This window comes from Eucyclogobius newberryi, unplaced genomic scaffold (genome assembly GCF_026437365.1).
Source record: "Eucyclogobius newberryi isolate DKJ021-1_F unplaced genomic scaffold, fEucNew1.0.hap1 SCAF_12, whole genome shotgun sequence".
Lineage (NCBI taxonomy): Eukaryota > Metazoa > Chordata > Actinopteri > Gobiiformes > Gobiidae > Eucyclogobius > Eucyclogobius newberryi.
Genome location: NW_027315746.1, coordinates 21,428,630 through 21,444,277, shown reverse-complemented (window position 1 = coordinate 21,444,277; position 15,648 = coordinate 21,428,630). Strand labels below are relative to the sequence as shown.

Genomic DNA, 15,648 nt, shown 5'->3' with positions numbered 1-15,648 from the left:
TTTAATACTGCGAGTTTGTGATAAGAGCGGAGCGAGAGTAGCTTAAATCAGGCCAATCTGTCTCTGCACTAGCTGTATAGCCTGGGCTTGTCCCTCTCCTCTCTCTCTCCTCTCGTCCCCTGTGCTCCCGATCGCTCTGATTAGCCGGCTGATGGATTGTCCAGTAGTGGGCTTTGTCAGCAGGGGGTCTTCCAGCTATACCCCTGCCGTCCCATTTTCTTCCCTGAGGAACATGCTACATATACGCCTACGCTGCACTTCAAAAACACCCCCTTCTCTCCGCTCGCCTCTGCTCCGTCCCTAGTTTTTGTCATGTGCATTCTGTCTCACAGCGGGACGCCTGTACCGCTTGCTCGGGTAGTGACTAGAACAAGCTTGTGGGTGGAGGTTAGCGCGGAATTACATCAAGTTATGTTATCTGTTTTTGCTCGAGGCCCCTAGTGACAAATAGAGTATAATTTGTAATTTGTGTAATTTGGAAATTTGGAGAGAGAAAGGAGAGAGAAAGGAGAGAGAGAGAGAGAGAGAGAGAGAGGTCAGGTGGTGTACGGGTCAATCTCTGATTGGCCCATTGGGACGCATTCTTTCATGAGAAATGAAAATAGAAAAAAATAAAGACTAATGGCAAACAAAGTAACACTGACATAGACCGGGGAGTACTCGTAGAAATACTATCAGTTCACACAATTAAAGAGCACATGATATGTTTTTGCTGTCATGCAGTAATAAATTAGCGCATACATACATGTCATGTGACTGCAGAACTGTTTCTCTTCATAGTGGAATTTCACTGTAGCAAGCAGCAGATTTTCCTTTTTGAAAAATTGCTTTGCTACATTTTACTCTTTGTGTAGTAAGGCCCTGAGTCTACATTTTTCACAGAGTGGTGGGCGGGGGGTTTGTGAATGCAATCAGCACGGAACAACTTCCAACACAGTTAAAGTTATGCAAAGACTTACAAAAGTTTTTTTTGCTTTTTTTTTTTGCACAAAAGTGCCAGCATTTGGGAATATTCCAAGTTTCAAATTGCAGAATAAATCATTTTACCAAACTGTACTTGATTAAACATAGTGAAAGTAAGGTGGTAAAGGGATAACTAATTATTATTATTGTTTATCATTTATCATAGTCTATTTTTGTAGTGCATTTTATTGTTTTATGCTGTTTGGTCTTTCGACGTTTTTATGTCGCAGGGATTGCAGATGAAAGTTTTAGTCTGGTATAAATCTCCTGCACATGTTTCCTGTGTGTAAACTAAATGCAGTAGTATGTTCTGAACACCTCAAATAAAACACAAGCAGCACGAGTCAATCGAAAAACAACTCTTGAGTAATTTAGTGATGACTGGAATGCATTAAAAGCTCTTTAGAGTCTATTTGGCATAATATGTATCCTAAAATTAGAAACTGTTATAGTTTCAAATGTTTTATAGTAATTGAATACATTGGGTAACTACTTTCTAATAAAAGCAGCATCATTTTCATTACATAGAAGGTATGTAGTATTCATTTATCATATGGTGTCTTAAAAGGCCTTTCCCTGGTGCGGTGGGAATAAGGCCGGATAAGCTCTGGACAACCAATGCTTAATCAGCCCACTCGAGAGCAGGCCCGGCACCTTCATGCTCAGAGGAATTCTATTTTTCAATCCATTTCTTTGAGAGGTCAAAAGATTATGAATCTTTCCATGTAATATCTAATATTTTTCTCCTATCTTTTTGCCTGAATCAGAAATGAATATTCTAATGTGAAGGTCAAGTAAATGTTGCTATGTAGAATCCTTTTTGGCAAGGAAACGTTATGACTCAGACGAGACGATGCCACATGTGGACCACATTGTTTACATCTGCAGTGATTGAATCAGGAATTGAAGGAACTTTTGGGAGCACAGCCCACAGCTCGACATATTATTCAACTACGCCTGGATACAGTTGTTTACATCCAGCAGTGCGGTGGTTTCAACATAAATACAGGGAATAAGATGGAAAATGTGACAAATCCGGACCGTTCCAACATTCCTAACAAACTTTGGCTGTGTCTTTCAGTAGAAACAGTTTGTGGCTTGTCAGACCTAAGCCGCCTGGAGCTCTGTCAAAGACCCCTGATTCTTCACAACACAGATCAAAATGTCCTGACTGAAAGATGGCTTTACATACACAGTTAGAGAGTATTTATTTCTCCTCACATCTGAGGAAAATCCAAGGAACTCACTCAAGCGCTTGTAAGTTACACTTATAATGTGTCCAAAGAAGCAGACCAAACTGTAAACTCATAGTTCAGACGTCTACCAAAGTATTATCCCTGCTCTCACTCAGAAACAGAACTTATCACGCATCATCTTTCATTCCTTGGTTAAATGTTCTGAAACTCTTGAGTGTCTTGTTAATTATTGCTTTTAATCTGCATTTTGCCCCAGTTTATAACGCTCTATAATAACAACACTTTCATAAATTAAACTAGGACTTAGTTCCTAATCAACAACTTATTTATTAAGAATTATTCAGGCTTAGTAACTGCTTTATTAATAACTAACTGACTTCTAACCCTAACTTTTGAATCATTTGTTCAAGCTGTTATAGGGCTAAATAAGTTGTAGCTATTGTAAAGTGATAGCAAAATGTTTAATGAAAAAACACTGCAGTTTTTTGAATAGACACTATGGTCCAAAGAAACAAATCCGATCTTCTCAATCATCTGTTAGTTATTTTCCCTGTTTAACTCTTAAGCCGCCATGTTTAGACACGACCATACGGTTTCAGGTTCAGAGCAAAAACAACACAGCAGTAAACAAACTGAACCCGTTTTGAGCCTGTTCCAGACTCCTCCGCTACAATTACCATGATTTTTTTAAAATTTTGCACTTATTTATTTGACTTTTTTATTCAAAATTGAAAGAAAGCATAGTTTATCCGTTCTGACTCTTCAGCATCACCATCCCCTGATCGTCTCTGACCGTCCCCTGTCCCTCTGTCTTCATACATTAACCCTCCTCATCGCATGTTTGATTCCATGTCGCACTGCCCACACAGCGCCGCGTCCTTTCACACGCCGCTCCCTGGCTGTGATCACTATCTCCACAAAGAGACCTTCTGTTGGTCCCTGCAGGCCCGTCTCACATCATAAAACAAACACTCCTCTCCCTCACAGCCCCCTCTCAGAGAAGATGGGTAAACAGTGTGCGCGAGTGTTTACTGTAATTCCAACCACAGGACCTAACAGATAGTAGCCGTCCTGGGAGGAGACAGTGATTTATCTTTAGCTACGCCATTGAGCATCACTTTTGACATGATTGAAACGAATCTATGTGACCGTGATTGTAATACGCTATTATTCTTATCCGCAAAACTATGTGCCCATTAGCATTTCATTACATTTAAAACATGAGTCAACTAAATGCAATCATCACATACACGCACTCTATACATGCTCAACTTTGTAAGGTAAAAACGCATACTTTTAGTTCAACTTGTTCTACTGAGGAGAAAGGTCAGAAAAGGCAGTAGCTGTGAAAAGCTTAGACACCAGGACAAAACTTTCCTGTAAATTCAACTGGAAGAATAAGAGTTGACAGGGGGAAGTGCAGAGAAAAAGCGGTAGATCTATAAAGGCTCGTTCAGACAAAATCCAAAGTCACGCCGGACGTCCCAGTTGGATGCCTGTACATTTGAAGGCATTTGCGGCCAAGATGTTCAGTGTGCGGTCAAGGAGCTGTGGTGTTTCCCCATGTGGCTGTTCTCTTGATCCGATGGCAGGCCAGGATGAGACAGTGGCTTTGATGTATTTGCTTTACAAATACATTTGGCTCTGGCTCTGGATAATTTCGTACCCGTGCAGGGTTTGTTCTGGTCCTTCATCCGGATAATGAAATGCAAAATGCGTCACTGGAGCGTAATCTCTACCCAAAGTTCAGCTTTGTTCTACTTTTGCGTCAGCTGCTCTGGCCACGCAGATGCTCAAAACACGCCGCAAAAATGCTGGACGTTCAGGACGCGCTTCCACATTGACTTTGAATGTAAACTGGAGGCTTTGACGCTGCAGTGTGAACGCTCCTTAAGAAGAGGACATAATAAACACTTTACATTTATCAGCGGCTTACATCAACAAAACAGGTTTGTGCATTGCTTTCTTTATACAAGATTTTTAAATCAAACCTGGTCAAAAATCATATAATTATGTTTTTATTTTGACCCTAAGAATGTCTTGACAAATAGATGAAATTCAAGCTCTCTAGACTAATCATCTCCTACTGACTCCAACCTCCAGGTGTCAGCAGAAGAAACCGTTGGCCTGGCTCGTTCTAGCTGCCTGAAAAGTGATGAGTCTTGCTAAAATATATAAATAGAAGTAATTAACACAAAGCGGACAGCAACTTACAGCTAAATCTCTGACAGCATGTTAAGTTTCTCTCTCTAAGCTTATGCTAACCGGAATTAGCTGAGCAGTATCATGAAAATGTCCTACTGTATTCTCCTAAACTGGATATTTCAATTGTTTCCACCAATATTGACTAACCTTTTAGAATAATGCAAATGTATGATTACGTAAATCTTCATTTCAGCTTATTCATTGCATTGCATATTTTGTCAGCGTACAAAACACAAACAATGCTCTGGATCATTTATCTCAGTTAAAGCAAAATGTCAAATGAACTTTGGTATTGATTTGTGGTCATATCGCCTGCCCTTACAAACCCTGACACGGCTAACTGAACGGTATCGGAAAGGCTCTAAGTACCGTTCTAAACAATTTAAATCCAATCACAAATTAAAACAGCCCAAGGCATCCCTAATAGTCTGCAAATCACACTTTAAGTAGCAGTCACATCTGATCCACGGTGCTGTCCCTGTATTACGTGCACGTTAGCAGTGGTGATGAGGGCTGCTAATGTCTTTGTGCAGCCCTGTTTATCTTCCTGTTAGATAGCGTCTGCAAACAGTCATTCTCAACATTTCATTCAGGCAACTCGGGGGACAGAAGCTGGTGGTTGGTGGGTGGTCCTAGCTCCAAACGGCTCGCACTGTCGTTGTATCCTTGGGCGTGACATTTAGAGCTGGGGTGTCTTATTTTCACCGTGTAAGAGAAGGAAGTCGTTTTTTAAATCTGTCTAACTAGTTCCTCTCACTGTGCGTGCACAGTTGGAGAACAGCTTTTTTGAGACCGCGAAAATGGACTGGGGTGGACCACCTGATCACAGCCAATCAAAGTGCTGCTTCGGCTCTCAGGTTCATCTTGACAAGAAATGAAATACTTAATAAATGCAAAGTGTGCGGTGGCCTCATTTTTGTCACAAAGTCCTGCATTTACACTATATATAAGAAGGTTAGGGTTAGGAAAGGGAAACACAAAATGTACTAATACAAAAAGGTCAGGTGCCCCATTTTAAGCTGAATTGTCTGCTTGTTTGTTTGTAATGTAGTATTTGGTGATTTGCAGTATCTGGTCATTGGTATAAACTTACAGCCACATTCCCGTCGAGCAGCTCGAAAGGCAATGTAAAAATTGCACAAAAAAGTTGATTTGCTCAACTAATTGGCTCCAAAAATATATTTTGTCATTCTGTCTGACTAAAATGAGCCCTAATTCAAACTGAAGCCGACAGTAGATTGAGCATTTCAATGTTTTAGGAACATGTAGGCAAATAGGCATTGATTTTGTGTTTGTATTTTAGGCTAATTTCTTTGTTTGTGTGTTTGGAGTACAAACTGACCCTGATTCATCCTACAATGTTTCATTTGAGTGAAAATAAGTGGGTTAATATGTTATATTTCCGGGAGCTGTCCTGTAGCTGTATACTTCACTTTAAGAGGTGCAATCCGGGGACCGAATTATGCACCATTTGATGTATTTTTGGAGCAACAGTCGCCCTCTCATACAGACCATGACAATGACAATATGGGTCTTGCCCTGCTGTCTATGACCCTCTGTTGTGAAAGTGCTGTGAAGAGGCTTTGGTGCTAACAGTGTCATTCCTGCGCCCCTGTGTTTGCTAGCTTTGTTTTAGCTCCCCAGGGCCATGGGCGCGGCGCGCTCGCAGTGATTAATTGTGTCTCTTGTTGACTGAAGCAACTCCTGCCTTATGTCCACACAAGTCTCAAGTGCACCAAGTCAACATTATGCTCTCTATATGTTCCCTTTCTGCATTTTTCCCTTTATTGGAAACAATAAAACAGCCACAGTTAGATACACAGTCTAGTTGAGTGAGGTGTGATGAGAGTAAATTGACACTAAAAAGACATTTTCAACAGTATTAACTTTGGTGAGGATCCAAATAAGTAATTCTATCACATTTGTAATTATTTATTTGGCACAATTTATCATTGCAAAATTGTTATACACCTTTATATTCATAAAAAGTCAACTGTTTTCAGTGTATGATTGATTTTAAAACATATGCAAATGAAATCCTACATTTTCCATCTTACTTTTCGTGTGTGTCAAATTCTATTATTAAAGAGTCTCTGCACGGCTGCGAGGAACTGAAGCCCACCCTGTGTTTTTGAGAAAAGTGAACTCCTGAAGAATCACACACGGAGTTAATATTAAATCGGCGCTCAGGCAAAACAATACTTTTATTATTCCTTGATTTCTGCCCGAGCCTCGTCGCCTGTGCAGCAGTGTAGCAGCTGCAGGCGTCGAAGTGAACGGGAGCGTGAATCTCCAGAGCCAATTGGATAAGAATACTACATGCTACGCTGATTTGTGCTAAATAACTAATGTTTGATAGACACTAATGTTTCGCTGGATGGTCTTCCAGGGTGTGAATGGAATAAATTAGCATTTATAATGGATTAACTTAAAGTGAGAGATTTTGTCAACTTGTTTGCAGAAAGTTCTATTCGAAATGTGCAACTTCAAAGACTGTTTTCACACATACAGGGAAGAGAATAAGTATTTGAACACCATGCAATTTTGCAAGTTCTCCCTCTTTGAAATTTGTATCGTTTTCAAATAATTAATTTGTAATTTATTGCTGCAAATACTTCATTGTTAATATTTAGAACACAAGCTTTGGTTTACAATTTCAGAAGTCCGATGTTTCTTGTAGTTCTTGACCAGTTTGCACACACTGCAGAAATGATTTTGGCCTCTCCTCCACACAGATCTTCTCTTGCTCTGTCAGGTTTCAGGGCTGTCGCTGAGCAACACAGAGTTTCTGCTCCCTCCAAAGACTTTCTATTGGATTTAGGTCTGGAGACTGGCCAGGCCACTTCAGAGCCTTGATATGCTTTTTATTTATTTCTCATGTTGGAAGACCCAGCCACGCCCCATCTTCAATGCTCTGACTGATGGAAGGAGGTTATTGCCCAAAATCTCGCAATCAATGGCCCCATTTATTATCTTCTTAATACAGTGCAGTCGTCCTGTCCCCTGTGCAGAAAAGCACCCCAAAGCATGATGTCCCCCCCCATGCTTTCCCCCATTATCCAGATGGTCATTGGAAACTTCAGACGGTCCTGGACCTGTGCTGATTCAAGCAGGGGAACCATGATTTTAAGCCATGACTGCGTAGTTAATGACCGATGTGGTCCCAGTTCTCTTCAGGTCATTGACAAGCTCCTCCCCTAATTCTGAGATGATTCCTCACCCTTCTTATCATCATTGATACTCCGCTCCAGGTGAGATGTTGCATGGGGCCCCAGGTCAGTCATCTTTAGCCCCAGTTCAGTCATCATTTTCAGTTTTTCCAATTTCTCAAACAATGGAATTTTTTTTTACCAAATCATTGACGTACAAGGGAATCTGTCTGTTTAGAGCGCTAACTTAAAATCAGGACATGTAAATCAACAACAATATGAAGCCAATGCACTGTAGATAAAATTAGAGTAATGTGTGTTTGTCTGGTAGATCCTGTTAAAAACCATAAACCATTTATTTATTTTTTATTTTGCCGATTGCAGGCACTTACTGTAAGTGAGGATCTGTTAAAACAGTTTAATTTTTTTTTACATACGACTAAATGAAACGAGACAAAATAAAATAATGTACAATCATGAATTGAACTCAGTTTAAAATATATGCTTATAATGTCCTTGGTGACATCACAAGCTTTGACAAAATAAAAACATAACAATAATTTTATATGATAAAGCAACTAAACCATTAAACACATAGGCCTATTCTTGAATTAGTTCCAACCCCAGACAGACCGAGGCAGATGGAAGGGCTTCTATAAAACAAAATGCAGGAAGACCCCATTCGAACCTGTATTATCTTCTGATTACAGGTGTCCCTTCCAGCCCGCGGAACGTCATCTCCTTTGTGAACGAGACGTCGGTGATCCTGGACTGGCATTCGCCCCGGGAGACAGGCGGCCGCATCGACGTGGTCTACAACATCGTGTGCCGCAAGTGCAGAGCCGACCGCCGCTCCTGCTCGCACTGCGACGAGAACGTGGAGTTTGTGCCGCACCAGCTGGCCCTCACCGAAACGCGAGTCTTCATCAGTAACCTGGTGGCACACACGCTCTACAGCTTTGAGATTCAAGCTGTGAACGGCGTGAGCAATAAGAGCCCATACCCGGCACAGCATGTCATCATAGACATCACCACCAACCAGGCCGGTAAGTGGACCCTCCGCTGAACTGTGATAATGATGATGAGATGGGGCCAGGGAGGAAGATGGCATCTAGTTTAGCAGCGTTGTCATTAGTTTTTTCGTCTGTACTGGCACTATGAATTAAATCAGTTGCTTTTTTAAAGTGTGTGGTTTTGTGCTTTTGGTGTTTGCTTTCAATTGAAAATGGTATCTCAGAATTGCCTTTTCTTCAGCTTTCTATGTTTTCATGTGTTTGTTAGTTTTTACTTTAAGAGTCCTTGTCGGGGGAGTCCAGAATGATCTCAGTATTTTTATACAGATAGATATCAGTCTGGTCGCTGCGTTCATCGCCCCGAGTTCAGATGGGCGTGGTTGATGAAGGTTCGTCTGTACCCAAAAAACATGGCTGCTCACGATCACATGGACTGAAACACATACACATTTTATTTTATTTATAAATCTTTATTTAACCAGGTAAGATCCATTCAGATCAAAACCACTTCTTCAAGGGTGACCTGGGGCAAAGTAAAGAAATAACAGCACACACATTTTTAAATATTACACATTTAAAAGACATTTAGAAAATAAAAACATAATCTACATTTATAAGCACAGACAAGCATCAGTCAGCAGGCATCCAAAGAAGGCCATCCAGCCTTGGCACAGAGTTCACAGTGGTGGGTGAGCATCCCCCAACACGTTGTGAATCTGAGAGCACAATGATACTCAGTATTCAACAATATCAGATATTTGGCAGATGCATTTATGTATAGGGCATCGCTATAATCCAACAGAGGCATAAAAGTGGCCATTACCAGACGTTTGCAGGCTTCAAGGGTAAAACAAACTTTATTATGATAATAAAAACCTAGTTTTATCTTCCATTTTTGAACCAAGTTTTGTAAGTGAACTTTAAAAGAGAGCTCATGGTCCAATATAAAGCCAAGGTACTTTGAATGAATCTGAGATGAGAGAAGTTTGATTTTCTTCCAAATGATAGATGACTTATGAGCTCTTTGGTTTCACATGTGTCATGGAAATACATTTAAGAACTATGTAGTCTGGATCCCAGGCAATCTTGACACACATTTCAAGGCTTGAGACCGGCACTAGTGACAAGAGCATTTTTTTCTTTCTTTTTTTCAAATATCAAGATATACTACTACTTTTCAATCTCTTTCTTCATGCTACAGCTGACTGAAAGACTGATTTTACATTAGTCTATGAAGAATAATCCCTTTTAAAGGTTGTGTGGAGGATTTCCATTAGTTCTTAGTTGTCAATATCTGTTAAGAAATAGCAGATGTGTGCAACAGGCTTGTACTTATATGAATACTTCTCAATATATGGTAAACTATAAAATACATAAAGAGTGGACATGCTGGGGCCAGTAAAACTCGGCAATAAAAAATGAGGCTACCTTGTTACCTAGTGTCTGTTGGCTTGTCAATCAAACTCTCAACGTCCCTAGCGTAACTGACTAGACTACAAGCTTTGATGTACGCCCTACATAAGACGCCGTTTACTCCAGCGCCACTGTTCTTAGCGGTTTCTTCAAATTGTAGCTTCCTTGTAGTTAGCACAAAGTTTGTAACAATGGTAGACAAGAATCCACAACCAGTTAGCCACAAAAGAATGTCAATATTGGAGGTTTCTTAAAAGAGGAGACAAGGGCAAAAGGAGCAACGTCAAACTGAAGTGATTCTCTGAGATTCTTTGCAGTGACGGCATTGAAGTAGACAAAGGAACTAAAAAACAGATGCATTGATCTGTAAATTTCTATAGAACAGATACGTTTTATTTATCGTTTGAAAGCTTGAGTAAGTGCGTTTCTTAATTCTACCCATGCAATATGCTTTGAGGCAGAATGATGTGGCAGCAGCAGCTCCAGTGGTAAACATTTTCCAGCGTAAGGAGGAGGCGTTTCTTCTTAGGCAGCAGTGGAGAAGCGAGTCATGCATCTGCACCATTTGAAAAAGGACCAACTTTCCTGGGAAAATCCTCTATAAAAACTTTAAATGAATCAAAATAGCATGCACTTTTGTCTTTTTTTAAAATATATTTTTCTAATAATAATGAGTCTGCACTTCTGGAAGAAAATGTATTCTTTAGAGCGCGACATAAGCAGCATGTTCCACTTTGCAGCTGCTCATCTGATTCCTTTGCAGTTTATTTACCCAAATCCGATGACAGAAATAGACTCACTTTGCATTTCTTTTAGGGCTTTCCAGAAACAGCGTCTTTTGACACGGGTAAAGGTAATTTCTTGTGCAAACCGTCTGACTCATGTCTTACAGAGGCTGGAGGCTGAAATATTTCTTTCTGCACAACCTGACACTTGCTTTTCTTGTGTCTTTTCTTTGGTCTTTGTTGAATGAGACTCAACTCTTATTCTTTGAAGTCTGGAATTTCTGTAAATATGTTGTAAATGTACATCTTGAATATCTTTTGAGTTCCGTTGTAAAGGACAAAGGTACAGTGTTACACTTCTGTATATTTACAAGAGATTTAACACCACCCACACGAGCTCACACATTAATTTACAGTAGGAAAATTAGGAGGAAATAAATTATATATTCCTTATTCAATGTAATTTTTCATTTCATTTTTGATCTGTTTTTCTAGCTAATATTAAAAACAAAATATACTCCGGATCTTATTTTATTTTTCAAATCCTAAAATTGAAAATTACAACCTGGCAACAAACCAACAACAACAACAAAGCTTTTACATGTGCACTTTAGTTGAACGGGCTCATCCAATGCCTTTGGAAACTCACTGAAAAGTCAGTAACTTTGACTTGGTGGTCTTAACTCCCTTAAAAGAAATAACAAAACTTTCCTTCTTGCTCTCAATTCTTCATGCTCTCTGTGCTTTCCGACTGCACCTACTGTATCTGGGGACAAGTTCTAAGCAAGGAAAACATTTGAAAAGGCTGCCTTTACTGTTCTGTTTTTCTGAACATGAATTGGACCATGAACGCTCCCCTGCATAGTGAGCTGCTTTGAGGAAAGGGCAGCCATGGAATCACTGCTTTAATTGCTTGCCCTTAACGATACTACAACTAAAAATATGTGTCTTTTGTATGATAACGTTAAAATAAAGTAACCCTTGGAAAGACTTCTGTTTAGAGGAGAATACATTGTCTGTTTTGCAAAGATGAGAATTACAAGTTTAACTCCAAAGAAGAGTCTAGTGCTGTAAACATGGCAATTATTCTTTTTTTAAAAGCTCACAATCAAGAGGTATACAACGCCAGGTCTGACTAGAACTAAAACTACGTTACTAATGAGCATTGTTTTTTAAAAAGATGCATATTTTGGGAAATAAGAGGCTGTTTTTCACTAGAAGACAGATGCCTATTTTCTATTGAGTCAAGCAGCTTTATTTTTTGTTAAGCAGCTTTATTTTTTGTTGTGAACCAACTTCCCACATCTCACACAGTGTTTCAGCTACATTCTTTCTGTCAGCGGTTTAGGGACAAATGCACATTTTGCTTATTGGGCTGCACAATAAGTATTGCAAGGTTTGAATATACGTTTTTACATAATAAACATTTACATTAAAACAAATATATGAATGCCTTAATGTATTAGTCAAAACATAACAGCCAAAACCGAGACTAAATAAAGACTATTTTAGACTGAAACAAATTGATCATGAATAAAAATCAACCTTGCTTTGGTTTTAAAACAAAAACAGTACATGGTGGGTGTTATTGAACTAGATTTACTTTGTGTAGTTGACGACGTTAATCGTTAACTTGGGTTCAGGAGCAGGACCACGCCTCAACCTCTTACTTCTCCAGCAACCACACCTCCACTCTTTAACCACGCCTCTAATTACCCAGAAGGCCTATATATATACAGGCCAATCCCAGCATCTCTTGTTGTCTCTGCTCTCTCGACCCCACCCTCCCACACCATGTCTCTATCATCGTCACCTTAACACATCACCATCTATGGAGGGGGGTTCTGAATCGGCTGGGCTGATTACCCAAGACAGAGCCCCCATCCTGAGTCTCTACCCAGCCAGCCATCATTGATCCATCATCGATCCTTCATCACTATTATCAATCCATCATCGATCCATCATCGATCCATCATCACTATTATCAATCCATCATCAATCCTTCATTGATCCATCATCGTTCCATCATCACTATTATCAATCCATCATCGATCCATCATCGATCCATCATCACTATTATCAATCCATCATCGATCCATCATCGATCCATCATCACTATTATCAATCCATCATCGATCCATCATCGATCCATCATCACTATTATCAATCCATCATCAATCCTTCATTGATCCATCATCGTTCCATCATCACTATTATCAATCCATCATCGATCCATCATCACTATTATCAATCCATCATCGATCCATCATCGATCCATCATCACTATTATCAATCCATCATCAATCCTTCATTGATCCATCATTGATCCATCATCGATCCATCATCGATCCATCATCGATCCATCATCACTATTATCAATAAACATCTTAAAAATCTTTGGTATTCCATTGTTGTGGCGTGGTCCTGGCTTGTGAAGTTACAATATAAATGATTGCATTCGCTAATATTTCAATACTTTTGCAATATGCTGTGCAGCCTTCATTTTTGATTTGTCTTCTACTAATGACCAAAGTGCATAAACAATCAACATTCTTAATCTTTCATAATCGCGGGCAGGACAGGATGACGGACTGAGTGATCCCAAAGACAGGAGGCAGGGCGGCCATGACGGCCATGACGGCAGGAGAAAGGGAGCGCTGTTTTTGACCACACCGCGCCTGTGACAACGAAGGAAGCAAAATGAGCCAGTAAATAGGTCTGATTATCGGGGTGGCCTAATGGCACTGCTGTCCCCGGCCTGACAGGCTAATAGCACACTTGACAGATAGATGTAGAGGAGGCAATGGGCCGCCCTATTGTTGGAGTGCACTGCATTAATGAGGTGTCTGCCTGTAATCTGCCAGCGCTGCATCCACCAATATCCCAAGCCTTTGTGGACTTCGAATTGGACTGAAAAGTAAATTTTTTATTATAATGAACTTGAAAATCATGTGGTTTCTTTGAAGTTCAGTGCAGTTTGTGTTTGTATAAACTACTGTGATGTTAAGATTTCTGTCAACAACAATTTGAATGGAAAAAAGATTTGAATTTTGTACTTAATTTGTTCAAGAAAAATCTCAGATGGTTGGCAACGGTCTGTGTGACACTATGGGAGAGTCACTGTTTTTAAATATTAAATACAAATCCTTAAATCATCATTTGTTAGATACCGAGACTGCAAACTGGTCATCTAATGGCATGGTGACTGACAACAATTATTATTGGTCTTTAAACATGCTCTTGATTACTTTTGCTTTGCATCTCATGTTTGAGAACAAAAAAATTACATTTGGCTCTCTGCCCATTTCCAACACTACGAATTGTGTAATTTCTCCTTACAGTCAGTAGATGGCGCCACCACTGAACAGTTTAAGTTACAGATAGCATAGAAAATGCTGTCGGTTGACTTCCTGGTCTCAGCACACAGTTGTACTGATCAACAAAAAAGCACTGAGCAAGTTAAAAACAGCAGAGAAGATTCTTAGAGCCACGTCTATTATCGAAGAAACGTCAGTTATCGAAGAAGTGTAATTTATCAAAAAAAATGGCAGTTATCGCGGCGCTGCAGAGAGGACTGTTTTTTACTTTTGGAGGGGTGAAGATTTTCTAACCAGGATCCCTCCTCAAAAGTGCGCAAATGAAGCTAAATGCTACTTCAGGTATGCTTTTTGAAAAAGGAACAATGTTAGAATATGGTTAAAAGCTCAAAAAGTCAATTTTGCAGAATATGTGTCCATGGTATGGTATTCTAGAATATTCCGTTAACAAAGACTCAAGCCAGTCCCGAAGAATATACCCCATGAATACTAATTTGTGTTGAATGAAAAGTCAGAGAGAAAATAGACAAGATATGTTTGATCTCTAAACGTTGTGAAGTATTGTTGCTGACATTACCTTAGTTTCCGTTGCCACCCTTTCCCAGCCTCTTCCATAACTAATCAAAAGACTTACTTCCTTAAAAAAAAAACACTGATCAATAATGTTTAATGAATGAAGTGGTCCTATTAGAACCTGATTGCTCACGTGGCTGTGTGATTCCTGGCTCTTATAGGTTCGAGATGAGTAATACGATTGCTAAACACATAATAATTAATCAACACTGCGCCTTATTTATTTTCTGTTTGGCACATCCTTTCTGCAAACATTGCTCATGGATTTGCCTCACCCTAATCTGAAAAGAAATCACCAGCTAATACAAGGCTTTATTACTCGACGTGATGCGGCAGTTCTAATGGCGTCTGCGTGCTCGTTTGTCAATACTCGCTGCGGCTGTCGACACCAGGCACGTATAGAGGAAATGTATGTGATCCAAAGAGCGTATGTGTGGACTTGTTACTTATTTCAATTCAACCACTTTTTGTAGGAGTGCAATTTAACTATTTACGCATAATCTTCATAAAATTAGGTGTCATTAAAGGGCCTGTACTTGATTTTGAGCCATGAGTCAGGAACGTGTTTTAGTTTTAACCCTTAGCCCCGCCCACTTTGTCCTTTCTGCCACTCAGATATTGCACCACGGCATAAAAACAACAGTCTGGACTTGTCTTATGCAGTTGTGTGCGTGCAGTTCTCCAATGTTTGCCTGGCTTTTTGTCTTTTAATCACTCTTGATAATGTGTAATGACTGGGATAATGTCAGGCCGTTGTTTTCCCATAATTCGTAGTGAACAATGTGGAACAAGGTGGAAACAAAACTGTATGATGTAAATACTATAACAAATAAACAGGCTGTAATAGAACGTCTTATGGGCCAATGTGGCTCATTTGGTTTTCTGATAATTTATTTAAAAGGTTATTTTTTCAGACCAGAGTTTGTTTACCGGACAGTTTTGACTGGTCTCTTGCGATCTTCTTCAGAGTCTCATGTGACGTTGCTGTTACATGTCGATTTACACAGATCTTCCTACTGGCAGAGGCAGAACGACGGCAACATCAGCAGTTTGACAGTTTTCCGGGTGTGGGAGAATAAAAAGGCCCCCTCGTC

At 39.8% G+C, this 15,648-nt stretch overlaps 1 protein-coding gene across 2 annotated transcripts in view; it reads left to right on the top strand.

Moving 5' to 3' along the window:
* The window catches only part of ephb1 (EPH receptor B1), a 250,745-nt gene that overhangs the window by 154,752 nt on the left and 80,345 nt on the right, over positions 1-15,648 (top strand). For both annotated transcript variants that reach the window (XM_072441429.1, XM_072441428.1), the window contains exon 5: positions 8,224-8,559. In XM_072441429.1, coding sequence (XP_072297530.1) covers positions 8,224-8,559 — 336 coding nt within the window. The remainder of the gene's footprint in view (positions 1-8,223; positions 8,560-15,648) is intronic.